The sequence below is a fragment of the Solanum stenotomum genome, chromosome 6, assembly GCF_019186545.1.
Source record: "Solanum stenotomum isolate F172 chromosome 6, ASM1918654v1, whole genome shotgun sequence".
Lineage (NCBI taxonomy): Eukaryota > Viridiplantae > Streptophyta > Magnoliopsida > Solanales > Solanaceae > Solanum > Solanum stenotomum.
In genome coordinates, this window is record NC_064287.1 from 36729620 (window position 1) to 36749122 (window position 19503).

At 37.3% G+C, this 19503-nt stretch overlaps 2 protein-coding genes across 2 annotated transcripts in view; both read left to right on the plus strand.

Moving 5' to 3' along the window:
* Positions 1-667: 667 nt before the first annotated feature.
* Positions 668-19503, plus strand: part of LOC125869149 (agamous-like MADS-box protein AGL9 homolog) — a 594250-nt gene continuing 575414 nt past the window's right edge. The window contains exon 1 of the mRNA XM_049549709.1: positions 668-675. The gene's annotated coding sequence lies outside the window, so the exon portion shown is untranslated. The remainder of the gene's footprint in view (positions 676-19503) is intronic.
* Positions 12319-13083, plus strand: LOC125868704 (uncharacterized). The gene is made up of 3 exons (XM_049549295.1): positions 12319-12458; positions 12514-12805; positions 12859-13083. Exons 1-3 carry the CDS (start codon positions 12319-12321, stop codon positions 13081-13083), a joined length of 657 nt encoding a protein of 218 aa, XP_049405252.1.

Genomic DNA, 19503 nt, shown 5'->3' on the forward strand with positions numbered 1-19503 from the left:
TTGATGATTTTCAGCTATGAAGGCTAGGGAACAAGGCAAAGATGAATATTTAGAAGAAAGGAAAAACAAACATGGAAAAAAGTGGAAACTCCACATCGTTGATAGCCTAACAACAAGGATGGATCGCCCAACTGCAACGGCATCGCCCAAAGTGACATTTCTTCAAACTTGAATTAATTGAGGCAAGTAGGCAAGGGATTCGTTTCAGGAAAAATCAAATCAGCAGTTATTTCTGCTCTACCATGAATTGTTGCTATTTTCGCACCCTTGTCCGGTGGTTTGAGAAAGAAAGTCAAGACACTCAGAAAGAGAGTTATGGCATTTAGAGGATTATAATATGGTCAAAATTAAATGGGAAAGGTGACTCACTGAACGTAAAGGGCGAACATGTTGACCATTGCCAAAGGTGACAGAACTTTGAGGAAAAGTGAAGGCTTAAATGCGAACAAAGGCGGTACTCAGAGATTCTCCTAATGTGGAATGCAGACTCAAACGAGCTCATTAGCTAAGGTTAAACACCTAAAATTTAACGCAAGAGAATGGTGGTTTAAGAAGCAAACAACAATCCACTGAATTAGCTTGGCAAGCCTAACTAATGTCACCGAGGTGGTCACACGGTGAATTTTGGGCCAAACTTTGGAAAACTATAAATAGCCCAAAGGAAAGAGAAAAAAGAGAGTTTTCATTTAGTTTTCAAAAAGGGAATTTTTAGTTAGTCTTCAACTGAGAGTTTTCCTTCCTAGAGAGAGAAACATTTTACCTTGTGAAGAACATCTTTAGTTTTGGGGTTTTCAACATTTCTCTTGAAATTGACAATTTAAAGTTGAATCGAAGTGGGTGCTACTTATAATTTCTTAATTTCATATCAACCATGGCTGCCTTTATCATAGGTATAATTTCTTTACACTTTGTGATGGGTAGCTAAAACTCCAAAGTCTGGGGATCCTATTATGGGTTTTAGTGTCGCTTTAATGTAGTAGATATTGTGTTTTGCTTTGTTCTCTTATTGTTTATCCATGGATTTGGACTATTTAGCATGGGGTTAACTCATGGGTTAAGGTTTCAAACTTAATCTTACGTATGATCTATGATTGATGTTCAAGAGAGATTGATTAGAGTGGATAATTAGTTCGACATACAATTTAGGTTCGATGTCTACAATTTGTTTGAAAAAAAAGAGATAATGGGTCTGATCTATTTGCTCTAATTCTGCTTGAAAGTGATAATAGTGTAAGGTAATTGATGGTTTGGTTATGCACATAGATAAGACTAAAAGGAGATTCGACGAACTAATGCTATGAGATCGAAAGAAGATTAGTGTCATTGAAGATGACTCAGCCTATCCATGAATGTTTAGTAATACTGAGAAACACAATTACTCCTATATGACGTTGATTTCAAACCCCCGACACCCCTATATTACTTGTTAATTACTTGAATTTGTGGCATTTTAGTTTAATCGTAACTCTTTATTACAAAATCCTTTTCATAAATTTGTTGGAATCATCCATCCATTGTTCTTAACTACTACAAATGAATTGATTCACAGTCTCAATTTCTTGATAGAATTACTTGCACTATCTCACTCTCTATGTGATTCGACCCCAACTCTTAGTTGGATATTTTTATTGATGACGATCACTTACTCTTTGAACTTGTTTTAAGGGTAACTTGAGCGTTATATAAAATGGTGCCTTTATGGGGAATGATGGTTAAGAATTCCATTTGAGAATTTAGTTTATGAATTTGTTTAGTTGTAGTAGATTGTTGCTTGGTGTTGTGATTTGTTGATTGGTAGGTATAAAACATGAGTAACCACAGTAGTGACAATGATAGTCACTACGGTGTGATTTGAATGATATGCACATGTACATCATTCAAACAACGGGAGCCATCCAGTTACCTCATAAAGCAGGGAGAATAGTTTTTCATGTAATCGAGACAATGCTACAGTTGCTCCAATTGAGAGGAATGTTCAGGGGGTTTAGCTCGTGAAGACCCCCCATGAACAACTTTAGAATTTTGTGGGTATATGTTGGTTGTTTTTGTTCAAGAACATTTCACAAGAGTCTATAAGGTTGAGATTATTCTTGTTCTCTTTAACGAGTGAAGCTACAAGATGGTTGGTGGAATGGCCAAATGGTTCTATCACTTCTTGGGAGGAGTTGACTAAAGCCTTCATGAAGAGATTCTTTCCTCCGTTGAAGATGGTAAAGCTTAGGGACTGGATCTAAAACTTCAAAAGAATTGGAGGTGAAACTTTACATGAGAGATGGTTATGGTTTCAGAAATTACTCTTACAATGTTCAACACATGATGTTCTAGACCATTTGCTACTGCAATAATTTTGTTGTAGTCTTGATTCAATCAACAAAGGCATGACTGATCAACTCCACACTTATGAAGAAACACAAAAAAAAACGGTTAGCGTCACACGATCGTCACGATTACATTAAAAACTGAACTGAAGGTCGTTCAAGACCAAACTTGGTATTCCAGAGCTAACCACACAGACACAATTCAATTCCAAGTGTGTTTACCAAGATAGCTGACCAAGATCAAACTTGGGGTAAGACTCAAAATTAAAGCTAAAAAGCCTAATTACACAAACTCCAAACGAAAGCCTCAACACCCGAACCGATAATCACACTAGAACAAAATGACCCTTCTAAAGCTGATGGATCTGACAGAATTTCAATCCGACCTCAAAATACCTAGATGTTGACTGAAGTTAACTCTTCAAACCTTAAGCCTCCCAAATGGCAAAAACCACTCACAACTCATCCAACCATCTCGGGAAACATGTCACACAACCCAATACTGTACAAAAGCTATGGAGAAACTACGAGAATGGGCAAAATAATAAAATCACACAAAAATGACCTCAAGGTCATTATAGTTTACGAAATTTGAAATAAACCTTTTTAAAAGGTAATTATCAAAGGCAAACCAAACAAGTAATTGAAAAAACTTATAAGACGACTTAAATTTAAAATTATAAATGAATTGATACAATTCAACATTCAGATAAATGATTAAACTGCAATCTTAAAGCTAGGTGGAAGAAGTTGCAACATCCTTTTCTTTTTTGTCGTTATTAATAACAACAAATAAAAGGATGTTGCGACTTCTTCCACTTAGCTTAAAGATGGAAATTTAATCATTTTGTGGCCATTGAACTGTTCCTACATTTATTGAATAGACTTTTTGCATGAACCCAAGAGCTTCTCGGATTTCCAATAGTCTATTTTTAGAAAAAAAATTAACATTCAAAAGTCACCTTCTAGGTGCAATTGTACTACACGTCAACTTTGGTAGGATCTTTTCCAATGCAAGCTAATATGCAGAGAACAACAATATACATAAAATATAAATCATTTGCAACAATAATGTACAATAGATACAATAAAAGTACTCATACCTATTTCAATTTACTCGAGATTATCTAGATTTTCTTCAACACTAAAAAGATGTTTTAATTATTCACTTCGTAGCCAATCTTGAAGACACGCTAAAACATGCGACACTTGAAACTGAAACAACTAATACATCACAAGCTATCTAAGCTTGAATTGGAAATCTAGCAACGTGAAGTTTCCACCAAAGTAGGATGTTAAATTCTTTAGTGTCATCCTCAAATTCTTCAACAAAATATTTATCTAATTCTATTCTAGCATCCACACCTCCAGTGACAGGTTTAGAATACTTAAGATCTTTCATGAGTTAATCTAAAAGTCCTTTACCTTAGGTACTTACCTAACTACTAGTAATTGATTCTAATTTTTAACGGATTGATGCATTTTCAATGTCTAGTGGAGGCATCTTTGTCAATAACTCAATAATATGTTGCATACTCCTTGATATAAAGTAACTAATTAGTAATTCTTGACTTATCTGTTAACTTACAAAGGAAATTACAGTTATATAAACCATGAACCTTGTATATCATTCTCCTTCTAATTTGTTCCTCTCTTTGTTTAATCAAAATCAAAATACATTTCATTTACTTAAGAATCCTAAAAGGATATCCAAAAAAATGAGAAAAAAAACTCCAAACCCCAGCCTCAACTCACTAGTAGAGAAAATCCCATTAAACTTAAAACTGTGCAACTTGTTTCATTTAAAATTCAAAATATACAAGCAAAGATCATATGATGAACTTCAAGAAGGACCAAAAAGTTGTTTCCCAACTTTGAATTCTCAAAAAGTAAAATCAACAAGAAAAAAGCAAAGACAAACAAGAAAAATAAGCCAAGATTTCAACCATAAGGATCAACATAAACCAAGGTTTTCCGGCCAAAACTACACTAAGCAACAAATAATGGTCATAAGTCAACTGACGATAAAAAGAACCTTAAATTAATCCTAAATTCCAACCTTAACATACAATACTGCTCAAAATACAATTCATCTAAATGAGCCAAGTATAATGAAAGGGAAACTCTAACCTACTTCGAGGTCGAAATGCACATGAACTACAACACAGGTGCTTTTTCCTTTCAAAGGGCCTTCGAGTGATGTAAAACTATCACTAACGCCACAGGAACACAAAAACAAAAACAACAATACCCAAATCAATAAAGGAAATCATAAATGGAAAGAAATCCAAAAAATGCAAATATGGGACCCGTGCACAAAGTAACAAAATCTATTATGTCATGAGGTCCTAAATTTTTCAAGGAAGTTGTGCCTCAAAAATGGGCACAATCCGAGCTACCGTTGAGCCAAAATAGTATCCCTATTAATTTAGGTCAAATGGAATAAACAATGGAGAATTAAGAAAGAATTTGCGGAGATAAACAAGGAAAACAAAAGAGTTATCACACCCGATCAATTCCACCAACAAACACTCAAATCCTTCAAAACAACCTCTCTAAATCGCCCACACACCAAGTTAGAAATTATACATGCAAGCTGAAAAATGGGTCTTTTAAAACATGAACTGCCAATTAACTAGCCTTCGCAAACGTGGAGACCACATGCGATCATGTAGGTCAGCCGAGCTGACCATCCGCAAAACAGCGCGAAGCCTACGAACACAGAAGCTAGGCCAGTCAACCCTTCATAAATGCAACCAAGGTACAATGAACATAGAGGGGGCTACCCTTCGTGGATTGTGGCGAGACCCACACGAATGTAGAGGCCCAGGAACTTGGTCTCCATGAACACGGAACCATCAACACTACATTAGCAGTTCCACAAGGAAGCCAAGGTCCTTCGTCTGGGTCTTGGAATTCATTCAGAATCCCGTCAATGCAAACAAATTATCATATCTAGTTAGAAACAACATTCCAAACTAAAAAAAATCAATGAAACAATCAACAGAGATCATTTGGTTAAAATTTTGACCAAAGGCTACACTTATAAAGAAACGCCAAACAAAATTCTAAGCACCACAAGGTCATCACAATCATATAGAAAACTGAACCAAAGTTCGTTCTAGGTAAACCTCGACATTGCTGAGCTAACCACGTTGACATAATTCCATTCAAGTGTGTTTACCAAGGTCAAACTTTGGGCAAACCTCAAAAGCTAAATTACACAAATTTCAAATGAAAGCCTTGAAACTCGAACCGATCATCACACTAGAAAAAAATTACCCTTCCACAGCTGATGGAACTGACATAATTTCAACCTGACATCAAAATATCCAAATGTTGACTGAAGTCAACTCTGTCAAACATTAAGCCTCCCAAATGAAAAAAACTACTCAAAACTCACATGACGACCTCGAGAAGATGTCACCCAACTCAGCACCATACAAAAGCTATACATAAGCAACGAGAAGGGGTAAAACAATAAAAGCACATAAAAATGAACTTGAGGGTCATTTTAGTGTATGAATTTTGAAATAAACCTTTATCAAAGGTAATTAACAGAGGCGGACCAAAGAAGTAATTGACGAAGTTTATAAGAGGACTTAAATTTAAAATTGTAAATGAATTGATACAATTCAAAATGAAGATAAATGATTAACATGCAATCTTGAAAATATGTTGAAGAAGTTGCAACACCCTTTTCTTTTATGTCGTTATTGTTTTCTCTCCTATTTTTCTCAAAACAAGCATTCTTTTTATTTGTTTTGATACTTGAGTGTTCTTTTGCCGAATGATTCATGTTTAGATCTTCTATGGTTGAAAGATTTCAATCAAATTCAGCTTCAACTAGTGAGAGCCTATTAGTACACTTTGGAGTGTGAGAAAACATGACGAGATTTTAAAAATAAGATTAACAATTTCTTTTATTTTTCAAATATCAAATAACCAAAAGTTAAGAAGAAGCAAACTATAGTTGAACAATACTATAAACTTGTTAAAAATATCAGATGTTCTAAACTAAGATAGACATAATGTTTATATGAGTTGTCTTATAGAGGTTATCGATGGAACAAAATTTTACTCTTCTTGATATTCCTTACGTGATATGATAATTACCAACGTTTTCATATCTCGTCAAAAAAATTGAGCCATAATTGACAATATTGTCATTTAAAGTATGATCAGAATTATCCAGAAGACTATGTTCACATGTAACTTTGTTGAGATTGCGTGATATATGTGAAGATAGTCTTTCGAATAATACAAATCATACTTTAAATGAAAATATTGTCAATTATTGGTCAAACCTTTTGACAAGATATGAAAATGATGGAAATTATCATATCATGCAAGGAATAGCGTGAAGTATAAAATTTTTCTCCATCGATGACATTTATAAGGTAATTCATATAAAACTTATGTCTATCCTACTTTATAATATCATATATTTTCAACAAATTTCTAGTATCGCTCGATAATGGTTTGCTTCTTGTTCACTTTTGGTTAGTATGTATTTTACAAATAAAATGAATTGTTAATCTTAGTGTTATTATCTCGTCATATTGCCTTCCACCCTATAGTGTATTAACAGTCTCTCACTAGTTGAAGCTAAATTTAATTTGTATCTATCAACTACTGAAGATTCAAATATAAATATTTTGGTAAAAAAAGATTCAAGTATCAAAACAAAACAAAAATAATGTTCGTCGTAATAGAAAAGGAAGATAAAATAATAACGAAACAAATAAAAGGATGTTGAACCTTCTTCCACTTAGCTTCAAGATTGCATTTTAATCATTTCTCTGAATGTTGAATTGTATCATTTCACTAACAATTTTAAATTTAAGTCACCTTATAAACCTTTGTCAATTACTTCCTTTGGTTCGTCTTTATTAACAACCCTTTATAAAGGTTTATTTCAAAATTCGTCAGCAAGAACAGAATGATCTATCCAAGTGTGTTTCCCATCCTTCTCAATGTGAGTTATATCTAGCTTAACCACTATATATATTAGCCTCTATCAATTCATGTCTGATGTAAGTTATAGTCATACCATTATTATTCCCTGTTGATAATCCAGACCACGGTAACTCTAAAAGCTTAGACATCTTCAGCATTTTCTTTTGACATTTGCATCATTTTGTGGCCATTAAACTGTTTCTACATTTCTTCAATAGACTTTTTGCATGAACCCAAGAGCTTCTCGGGTTTTCAATAGTCTATTTTTTAAAAAACCTAACATTCTAAAAGTCACCTTCTAGATGCAATTGTACTATAGGTTAACTTTGGTAGGATCTTTTCCCGTGCTTGCTAATCATAAGAGAACTACAATATACAATAAATATAAATCATTTGCAACAATAATATACAATAAATATAATAAAAGTACTCATACCTTATTCAATTTCCTCAAGATTATTTAGATTTTCTTCAACACTAAAAAGTTGTTTAATTATTCACTTCGTAGCTAATCTTGAAGAAACGCTAAAAAATTCACCGATTTAGGAATAATGTACTGATGAGTCTGAGATTTGGACTCATTTAGGTATGTATTTATATAGCTTTAGTGTCCTCAAATGCTTATTTTGTGCCAATAACTGATTTAAAACCCTCAATTTCCAGGTACATTGATTCAGGAACAAAGCAAGGACACTAATCTGCAAAAAGGAACAAAACGAGCAGAAAGAATGACGCAAAGTATGCCTGGTGATCGCCAAGACTACTTGGTAAGTCGCATGATGGCTTCTTGACCACCTAAAGTTGCAGTGTGCCATGCCCTGAAGGAAAGAACAAAGTTGGCAAGAGAAAGGAGTAGTCGGCGGATCGCCGAGTGGTTTCGCGATGCAGGGATCACCAAAGTTACGCACCTTAAAGATGATGAAGGCCAAGGTAGAAGGGCGTTAGAAGTGACCTAAGGGCGGATCGCCGAGTGAATCGGTGAACCCGACATACTGCGCCAAGTGGCTCTTCGCAGTACATTTTTGGTAACTATAAATACATTTTTGTACATTTAGTTTAGTATCATTATTTATTCTGAATAGTATATGTGTTCATATTTTTTGAGCTTTGAATTGGGAGACAAGTTTTCTCTAGTTTTTCCTTAGCGTTGAAGAATTGAAATTTTTTCACTTTTGAGAAATTAGAAGTGGGTCTTTGAGATTCTTCAACTTGGTCCATTATAAAGATGAAATCAATCTTACCTAGTTGATGGAAACTCAATTTGGTAACGATTTTTATCTTTTTATGATGTCTAGCTAAAACCCCAATTCTTAGGGTGTGATTATGTGATTATGGGCTGATGTAGTTTATGGGTATTGCTAATTGTTATTTTAAATGTTGTTTAGAAGTGAGTTCAATCATTAATTGTGGTTTAATTTAAGAATTGTAGTTGCATATGGAGTTCTACCCTTGTGTTTTTTGCTTGTTCGCGAGAGTGGTTTTAAAACTAAGATTATTAATTGATGGTCTGTGGATATTGGGTTGTCATGGGTTCAGATCTTAAACCCTCCATACATTCAGCTCAAGAGAGTGAATAGACTAAGGTGTGGGTTGTTCTTACCTTGCATGCTTTTCGACGTTTGAGAGAAATCGACTTGATTAGGGGTAAATTGTTTGAGAGAAAGTTTACCTCCTCTATAGTCTAGCTTACTCACTAATATCTAGCTATTTTCTAATATTTGCAATTATTCGTTTGTCTATATTTGCCTATAATTGAATCACATCCTAAGAACCCATCTCATTATTATTATTTCGTATTGTTTGATGCTGTTTTAGTTGATAATTTCTAACCAACCCCCCCCCCATTTGACATTCGTGTCACCCCCATGATTTGAATAATGTTTTTACTCAATAATTTATATTTCTATGACTGATTTGACCAAGTTCACACTTTCCTATTGAATCTTAAACAAGTACCGCTCCTTGTGGGATTCGACCCCAACACATTTAGTTGGGTTTTATACTAACTAGAGATCGTTGACACTTAGAATTGGATGAAGTGTCCTTGAAACGTTAATCAAAATGGCATTGCTGCCGGGGAGTGGTGTTGGTAGAGATTATTTTGGTGAAGTTGAATTTTGTTCTTATTAGTCATAGTTGAATTTACATATTTGTAGTTTTGGTTTTCGTGTTGCTTGATGAACATAGAAAATGAGCATATCTTGTAGCAACGGTGACCTAATAGACCACCCTCCTCTGAGATTGATGATTCTTAGGGATAGCATCCTAACTTTCAAGCAATTGGAAGGTGAGTCTATCCATGAGTTGTGGCCAAGGTTTACGACACTATTGCAGCATTTCCCAACTCATGGAATTCCAGAGAAGATGCTACTAGAGTGTTTCTACAGAGGTCTTGGTCCTGAAAATAAAAGAGTGGCTGACAAACTTTCTCTGGGCGTCTAATACGACAACCCTATGAAACAACATCCCAACTCCTTGATCGCATGATTAAGACCAACAAAGAGACAGAGAAGGACCAAGAATTGGCCACATTGTTGAATCACCTAGATCTCTTTGCCAAAAGGATCATGGAACTAGAGGTACCATACAGAAAGAAAGATCGGTACATTTCTCCTCATGAGGGTAAAAAGTTCATAGACTCTGAGGGTGGACAAGTAGAAGTGATACTCTCATTCATTCTCCACAAATTTGAAGAACACAATAGAGTGTTTAAAGAGATTAAAAAGAATGTCTCAATGCTGAATCAGATAACTGCTTCTTATTCCATATATGTTCAGCTACTGGAGACCCAAATGGGTCATGCGTTGTCTCATCTCTACCCAAGACAAAATGGGGGATTGCCTAATGGTTCTAGGGCAAAACCCAAAAATGAAGCTTAAACAAGGACTTGCGTTGTGCCACGACATTAACTAAGGCGCTGCTTGGGAGGCAACTCAAGTTTTTATTGCTTTATTTTTGTTTTCGGAATAATTGTATGTTGATTGTGTAGGTTAAAGTGTTGAATGTGTTTGAAAAGTGCATGTTGGCGAGCAAAATTGTCCAGTCGACGAATCACCGAAGAGGTCGGTGAGCCCGACCTGGACTACTGTTGGACTCAAGAAATAATCATGTCGGAGTCAGTAAAACTTGGCGGGCCCATTGACAAGTCGGTGACCCCGACTTTGTCCGCCATTTGCACCCCCACATTAACTGGAGTTCCTGTAAAACTCAGCGAGGTAAGTAACCACTCGGTGTGTCACCGACTGGTTCGGCAAGAAAAATTAATGTCACCGAAATGGCGAGAACTGGATGGTTTTTAAAAGGCCAAAGGTTTAAAATTTCAAACTCTTTCACATTCCCTCACTTTTGAACTTCGCAAGATCACACCCGCATTATATTTCTCGCATTTTCATGTTTTTACCACTTCCTAGTCGTCACTTTTGTGCTTGGAGGTGGAAATATTTGCCGCCTAGCATTTCAATTTATATATTCGGCATTAAAGATTGATTTTCCGAACCCCGAACTTGCATTTTTCGATTTTACTCAATTGCAATTATATTGTTCTTAATGATGTGTGCTAGGTTGAGTTCGCCAAACCACTCGGCGGTTCACTGAACCCCCCTTGATCGCCTTTAATTTCAAGGTTTTTGAATGCTTTTGGTTCTGTACCTTTCCGTGAGAAGCCTGAGTTCGCCGAATGCACTCGGCGACTCGCTAAAATTCTTCTTTGATCCCCATTTCTACGCCCTTAACCCTTAAAATACACTGTAACTTTTGGCGGGCTAGTCTGTGCTCGCCGATTGCTGTCGGCGATTCACCGAAAGGCCCCTTCTATCACCGACATGCCATTTTTCAGGAATTTTTTTAAGCCAATCCTTTCGGCGAGCCCGATCTAGCTCACCAAATTAATTCGGCAACTCGCCGATCGATTTGGCGAGTCTATCTGTAATATGATTTTTGTGATTTTTCTTGAAATGTTTCTAACTTTCCACAATGTTTTGCAGATATGGCTAGAACCAACTTGGACATGCCACACAATAAAAGAGCATGAGGAATAGTGATAAATGAAGGGGCAGCCAATCCTTCCAAAAAGGGAAGAAAAGAGCCTCCAAAGGGCGAAAAAGCCAAAGGCAAGAAGTCTTTGAGGTTCTAGAGTGCAACTCCAGCAACAGGGAGAGTCCTTTGACTCCCAAGCTGCATTTTCTGAGCCGGACGACGACCAGCCGCTACAGTCCCGGCAGGCAAAAAAATGTGCTAGGTCTCTCCCGGATACATCGAGAATTCCCAAGGCCACCCCTCCTACAGCTGCTACAGTGCCGACTCAGGCACCGACTGTGGCCCCAGTGCCACCAATACAGGGTCCTCATCCCCGACTACTCAACAGACTAAAGGCCGAAGGGTTGAGGATAATTCTAGAGGAGAAGCTGCTATCAACAGAGGGCTTAGTGGGTAGATATTCCACTGTAAGGGACACTCTCCAATTTCACTGGTTTGAGCAGTTCACCAGGCCTCGAGGCCCTTATATTCCTACATGGGTCTGAGAGTTCTACACAGCATACGGTGACTTGGTACCCAAGGGCAAGAAGAAGGCCAGTGCCTTCAGACCAGTGAAGTATGTCATGGTCTGACGGAAGGAAGTATGGTTCAACAACGATCATATCAATATTGTACTCAACAGAGCAATAGGTTTTGCACATGTATATAAGGGTTTGGCTACAACGCAGTCCCTGGATGACTTAAATGGATGTCTTGCACCCTTGATTTCTGATACCACCCGGAGGTGGATTGAGGCAGGAGCTCCCATCGAGAACAAGGACCTGAATATTGCCGCTCGGTACTATTTCGGGTTCATCAGCAACTCTATCATGCCTTCGCAGAATGATTCCATCATCTACCACCAAAAGGCGGCATGTCTCGGATCCATAATAGAGAGGAAGACGCTCAACTTCGGACTCATGATTGAGCAGGATATGGCCATGAGGACCAAACAGCACCTGACATCCCTTCCATTCTCGGTCTTGATTATAGAGTTGTGCCGGCGTGTTGAGTTCCTCGTGATGAGATGAGGGACATCGAGGTAACTCCTACATCTTCCACTGATATCCGACATATAGAGGTTGAGTACACTCAGGAGGAGGCATCCCCGGAGGTAGACGTTGATTCTATATCTGCAGAGGCATCTTTGCCTACTCCGGCCTTCAGGTACTTCCACTTCCTCCCAGACTCCTGGTGCTTCTACTACTTCCCAGCCCCCCAGGATCACTCAAGCCATGATCCTAAAGATGGGGTACTTAGCCCATTCTATGGATGTGAGGGCTACCCAAGTAGGGGCTGATGCACCATGGATGATTGAAAGTGCTATCCTAGCTACACTTACACCCCTCCGAGAATCTATTGGCACTCTCACTGGGAGAGTAGAGATTTGTGAGAGTCGACAAGGGGCCACTTTAAAGCTGACGGCATTGGAAGCCGATGTTGCAGATCTAAGGAAGGATCTGAACTACTTGAAGTCCATTAAATTAACTTCAATGTTTGAGGCAGCAGATGATGTGGATGCCCGACTACGTCTGAGATTCCTCTGGCAACTACTGGAGATGTTCAGATAGATGATGTGGCAGTTGATGAATCAGAGGTTGGGACTGACGAGAAGCAGATTGAAGTGCCAGAGGAGACCATCTATGGATACCTGCCTGATCTGGAGGAGGCAATTGTACAGTCGGTGATTCAGACATCGCTAATAGAAACGTCCATGGCAAGCCCTAGTGGATCGAGTGTTACTAATGCTACACCGAGCACTGATGCCCCGACAGATGGAGCGACTGTGTAGATAGGACCTTTCCTTACCTCCCTCTCTGTTATTTTTATTGACTTTCTAGAATTTTGTTGCATTTGAGGACAAATTCCTTTTTATTTATGGTGGGGTGAGATATTTCCAAACCTACCTCTTGTGATTGTTATTTTTGTATGTATTGGCTTTTTGTGTTTGAATTGTGTTTTGACACTGTTTTGTGGATGTTTGAGCTTGTGGTTACTTGTTTTAAATGCAAATGGTTTTTGACCCTTCTGAAAATTTTTGCCACCTCTTGTTGTGTTTGATTTTGGCTGTTCTTGTGCAAATTTGAGTGTCCGTTATGACTAATACTGATGACTTGAATAGTGCTCTTAATTGAACAAAAATGAATGTGCGGCTATGATGAGGCCAAATAAAGTTGCATAGATAATTTGTGAACTTTTTGCATCTCGTTGTGACTAGCCGGTTATCGAATGAGTCTTTTCTGATGAACATTGCACACTAGCGAAAGTGTGGAGTCTTGTTTGATATTGGTGCCAATGCCTTGTGTGATGTGCTTACCGTCAACCTTGTGTGATGACACCTAGAATTTGCCCCATTGGTCCAATTGACTATGTAATGCATGCTCTTGAAATAATCTTAGGCAACAATTTGAAGAGTGAAACAATTTGACAATATACCTCTTTTGTGGCCAACCTTGTGAGTGTGTGAACCTTGCTTGAACTCCCTCTTTGACCCATATCCTTTTCTTGGAAGAAACTTGATGTAATTGTAACCCCTCTCTATCCATTCACCCATAATCCTCATGAAGTGTGGTTTGTTTGAATAGCCAACTTAGGCCAAAAGCCTAAGTTTGGTGGTGTGGTGAAAGGAGAAGGTAAATCAAGAAGTCCAACTAAGTCCCCCTTGATCCATGGTTTTGAGAAAGATGGAACCCCTCCATACAAAAAAAAAAACAGAAAAAGAAAAGAATAATGAAAAAGAAAAAGAACGAAAAAGTTGTGAAATAAAGTTGTGAAAGTTGCAAAAGAAATGGGGTGTCCGGTATTCCATGAGAAGTGAATAATGGGGTGAATTTTGAGCAAGAGTACAAATGTTAAAGAAAAGGAAAGAAAGTGTTGCTCATATCATATTTCACGAGAATAGCAGCCACTAAGCCTAAATGACCATACCTTTACACTCAGCTCCGTTACAAGCCTTGGAAAGACCTTTTTTATCTTGAGTAAGCTAAAACGAATGTTGGTTGGAAAATAAGGACAAACCTATGGGTGAAGTCATGCATGTTTTCATAATTGTGAGTGTGAGAGTTGTATGTGATTCCGGAGATTTAAATTATTGAAGAATAGTGTGCAAATATTGAATCATTCTTCATGTGAGGGCATTTGAGTACCTCTGCTGAGCTTGAACTTGCATTTTAAGCAGGTATTGTTAACTTGAGAATATTTGGTAATGGTGAGTCACAACTTGAACCTTTGAGTGCACAATTGATCTATACATGAGTAAGTTGAGTCTTATTGTGTGCATTCATAATTGAGTCTTATGTAGCACTGTTTGAGAAATCCTTTTTCAATTACTGAACTTGAGTTCTACTTGAGGACAAGCAAATGTTTAAGTTGGGGTGTTGATGAGTCCGAGATTTGGACTCATTTAGGGCTGTATTTATATAGATTTAGTGTAGCACCCCGATTTTTCAAAACGTCTAAATTAACTCGTACCTTCGTGGAAAGACAAAGAGGATGAGTAATAAATTAAGAATGGTGTGGTATGTCATATTTGAAGTGTTCAACGGTTGTATCTCATGTTTTGAAGTTAGGTAAGTCGAAAAATAAAAGTTGGCGAAAGTTATCATAAGTTCCTTTTTAAAGATTTCTCTGAAATTTGGGTCAAATGTCTCGGAGGTTTTCTCCCAATCTATAAAGATTTATGGGGCCTACGAGCCAGTAAATCGAAGTTCTACGAGTCTAGTTTGCAATGCATCAAACCATTCGTTCATACGACTTCAAAATAGAGAGATATTCACATTTTTGCGAGACTATGCAAGCAAGCATGTGAGGTGGGTCCCCTAGGTCGGTGGAACCTTATAAGATAGAATCTTCTTCATTTTTGTTCATTCCAACTCGTAAGAAACCCACGAAAATCAGAAATTTACTCCTCAAATCATCATTGGGTGTTCATGATCTCTTCTTGACTCTTTATCGAAAATCGCCCTACGTCGCGAGCTCATCGTTCAAGTATAGTTTTCATGCTGAATTGAGCGGTGTAGCTCCGTAGAGGTTGTGCCAGCAGGGTGTTTTTTTAAGTTGATTGATTTTATTCGAGTGTTCTAGGCATGTAAATAAAGGTAGGATCCATCTTTTATCAGTTTATGGATACGCTGGGTCTTGGATTGTAATTTACGATAGGAATCCGTATCAATTGTCGAATTGTCATAGTAATTCTTGTCCTTAATCACTGTTTGATTTTATCTTTTTTTAGTGTTGTAGTGGTGCGGACAAAGGTATTTTCAGCATAAATTATAAAGGAAAAGGTATGTTAAGGCAATTCCCTTCGTTCGACATGTTTTCTTTGAGCTTGAGAGTGATAAAATAGGAAAGTTAATGTTGGTGATCTTGTAGATGTAATTGTGAGTGGTTGGCTGATTGATTGGTTATAAACCCTCATTTTAGGGGCTCATAATCTGTTAATAACGACCTTAACTTAGGAACGAGTTGGAGACTACTCATATATATTGTTTATAGCTAAATTGCTCACCTTTAGCCTATTCAATTGTTTGTTGTCAACCTTGGGGCAATTGTGGTTAGATGTTGAGATATGAACTGCCTATGGGGGCTATGATGTTGTCTAATAGGACTATGTTATTGCCAAAGAGGGTTATGTATTGCCCACGGGGCTATATTGATGCCAAAGAGTGTTATGTGTTGCCAACGAAGCTATTTTGACGCCAAAGAGGGCTATGTGTTGCCCACAGGGCTATGTTAATGCAAAAGAGCGCTATGTGCAGCCCACAAAGCTATGATGTTGCCTAAGAGGGATATGCACTGCCTACGGGGCTATATCGTTTCCAAAAAGGGCTATGTGACTTCTTACAAAGACAAGGGGTTACCGATAGGGGTATGTAGATTGATTTGGCACCTCTAGGCTTATGGGGGCCTAGGTAAGTGGTATGTTGTTTGTACCTACCGAGCTTATGGGGGCTTGGTTGGGTTGTTGTTTGATTATTTTTGTATTTTTAGATTCAGTAGTGGGTTAGCATACTTATCCAAATTTTGATTTCCTTACTTAATTGCTTTTGGTATATTATGATACTTGCTCATTTAGTCTATAGCCTTTCATACTCTGTACATTATCTCATACTGATGCCCCATTGCCTGGGGGGCACTGTATTTATGCAGCCAAGTCCCAGTAGACCTCCTCAGCAATAGGATGGACTTCTATCCGGTTGGATAGCCCCTTTCCTCTAGAGCTGCCAAAGTTGGGAGGTTTGTTAGCTTTTGTTGTATATATTTTTATGAGTAGGTTGGGGCCCTGTCCCACCAATCTTTACTAGTCTTAGAGGATTGTAGAATAGTTTGTGGGGTTTATAGCTACGTTATGGCCATACTGGCCTAGTTTGTTGGTTGTTGAAGCTTATGAGTTGTTTTATGTATTGTCTTGATATATACCTGCTTTCAGTTTTGGTATAGAGATCATGTTGGCCTCGGCGACCCAATCAGTACTTTTGTGCTAGTTGGCTATTTCTTTATATGAACTCTTGGGAGTAGTTGTTTCTTTTATAGATTTGTTGACAGGGACCTTGACAGCCAAGGGCTTAGTTTTAAGCTGAGATATACTTGTTTGTTTTCTTGATTGCGTGTGGCTGTCATGCCCTAGTAGAAAATGGTTCAGCTGGGTCGACTCAGGCTCGAGTTTTGGAATTAGGAGCCAGTTGCACCACTTGAGTTTGGGGCGTGACATTTAGTGTCCTCAAATGCTTATTTTGTGCCAATAACTGATGTAAAACCCTCAATTTCCACGTACATTCATTGAGGAACAAAGAAAGGACACTAATTTGCAGAAAGGAACAAAGCGAGCTGAAAGAATGAAGCAAAGTAAGCCTGGTGATCACCAAGTCTATTTGGAGAGTCACAGAATGGCTTCTTGACCGCCTAAATTTCTAGTGTACCAAGCCTTGAAGGAAATAACCAAGTTGGTGAGAGAAAGGAGCAGTCGGCGGATCGTCAGGTGGTTCCGCCATGCAGTGTTGTATCGCCCAAGTTACAGACGTTGAGGATGTTGAAGGCCAAGGCAGAAGGGCGATGGAAGTGACCTAAGGGCGGATCGGCGAGCCCGACTTACTGCGCCGAGTAGATCTTCGTAGCACATTTTTGGCAATTATAAATACATTTTTGAACATTTAGTTTAGTATCATTATTCATTCTGAATAGTATATGTGTTCATATTTTTAGAGTTTTGAACTGGGAGACAAGTTTTCTCTAGTTTTTCCTTAGCTTTGAAGAATTGAAGTTTTTCACTTTTGAGAAATTAGAAGTGGGTCTTTCAGATTCTACAATTTGGACCATTGTAAAGAGGAAATCAATCTTACCGAGTTGATGAAAACTCAATTTGGGAATGATTTTTATCTTTTTATGATGTCTAGCTAAAACCCCAATTATTGGGTGTGATTTTGTGATTATGGGCTGATTTAGTTTATGGGTATTGCTAATTGTTAGTTTAAATGTTGTTTAGAAGTGAGTTCAATCATTAATTGTGGTTTAATTTAAGAATTGTATTTGCAAATGCAGTTCTACCCTTGTGTTTTTGGCTTGCTCAAGAAAGAGGTTTTAAAACTAAGATTATTGATTGATGGTCTGTGTGTATTGGGTTGTCATGGGTTCAGCTCAAGAGAGTGAATCCTAAACCAATTCCACATATTCAGCTCGAGAAAGTGAATGGACTAAGGTGTGGGTTGTTCTTATTTTGCATGCTTGTCGATGTTCGAGAGAAATCGACTTGATTTGGGGTAAATTATTTGAGAAAAAGTTTACCGCCTCTATAGTCTAGCTTAGTCACAAATACCTAGCTATTTTCTAATAGTTGCAATTACCCATTTGTCTATATTACCCTATAATCGAATCACATCCCAAGAACATGTCTCATGATTGTTATTTCGTATTGTTTGCTGCTGTTGTAGTTGATAATTTCAAACCAAAACTCCCTCATTTGACATTCGTGTCACCCCCTGATTTGAATAATATTTTTATTTGATAATTTCTATTCCTATGACTAATTTGACCGTGTTAACACTTTCCTATTGAATCTTAAACACATATTGGGATTCGGCCCCAACTCATTTAGTTGGGTTTTATACTGACTAGCGATCATTGACACTTAGAATTGGATGAAGTTACCTTGAAACGTTAATCATGCACTCCTAAGTGAATCAAGAAGATCTCCTCCCTTACTAAACTCATATTTGGATGCGACACTTGAAACTGGAACAGCTAATACATCACAAGCTATTTAAACTTGAATTGGAAATATAGCTAGTTAAAGTATCCACCAAAGTAGGATGTTAAATTCTTTAGTGTCATCCTCAAATTCTTCATCAAAATATTTATCTAATTCTATTTTAGCATCCACACCTCCACTGACAAGTTTATAATGTTTTAGATCTTTCATGAGTGAATCTAAAAGTCCTTTACCTGGGGTACTTACCTAACTACCAGTAATTGATTCTAATTTTCAACCGATTGACGCATTTTCAATGTCTAGTGGAAGCATCTTTGTCAATAACTCAATAAATTGTTGCATACACTTCAGACACATATCCTAAATATCCTATTATTATGATATGGAGTGACTAATTAGTCATTCTCGACTTATCTGTTAACTTACCAAGGAAATTACAGTTATATATACCATGAACCATGTATATCATTCTCCTTCTACTTTGTTCCTCTCTTTGTTTAATCAAAATAAAATAACATTTCATTTACTTAATACTCCTAAAAGGATATCGAAAAAAGTTAGAGAAAAAGACTCCAAACCCTAGCCTCAACCCACTAGTAAAAAAAATCCCATTAAACTTAATTAAAGCTATGCCAAAGGGATACTAGATAGTCTTGTTTCATCTAAAATTTAAAATATAGAAGAAAAGATCAAATGATGAACTTCAAGAAGACCCTAAAAACTGTTTCCCAACTTTAAATTCTCAAAAATGTAAAATCAACAAGAAAAAGGGCAAAGACAAACAAGAATAATAAGCCAATATTTCAACCATAAGGATCAACCTAAACTAAGGTTTTCTGGCTAAAACTACACTAAGCAACCCAATAATGGCTATAAGTCAACTAATTATAAAAAAAAAGGCTAAACTAATCTTAAATTCCAACCTAAACATACAATACTTCTCAAAATACAATTAATCTAAATGAGCCAAGTCTAAGGAAAGAGAAATTGTAACCTACTTCGTGGTCG

Coding starts and splice junctions, on each gene's coding strand:
- LOC125868704 (XM_049549295.1), top strand. CDS start 12,319: ATGAGGGACATCGAGGTAACTCCTACATCTTCCACTGATATCCGACAT. Junction 12,459..12,513: donor TTGCCTACTCCGGCCTTCAG/GTACTTCCACTT, acceptor CCAGCCCCCCAG/GATCACTCAAGCCATGATCC. Junction 12,806..12,858: donor TGTTTGAGGCAGCAGATGAT/GTGGATGCCCGA, acceptor GGAGATGTTCAG/ATAGATGATGTGGCAGTTGA.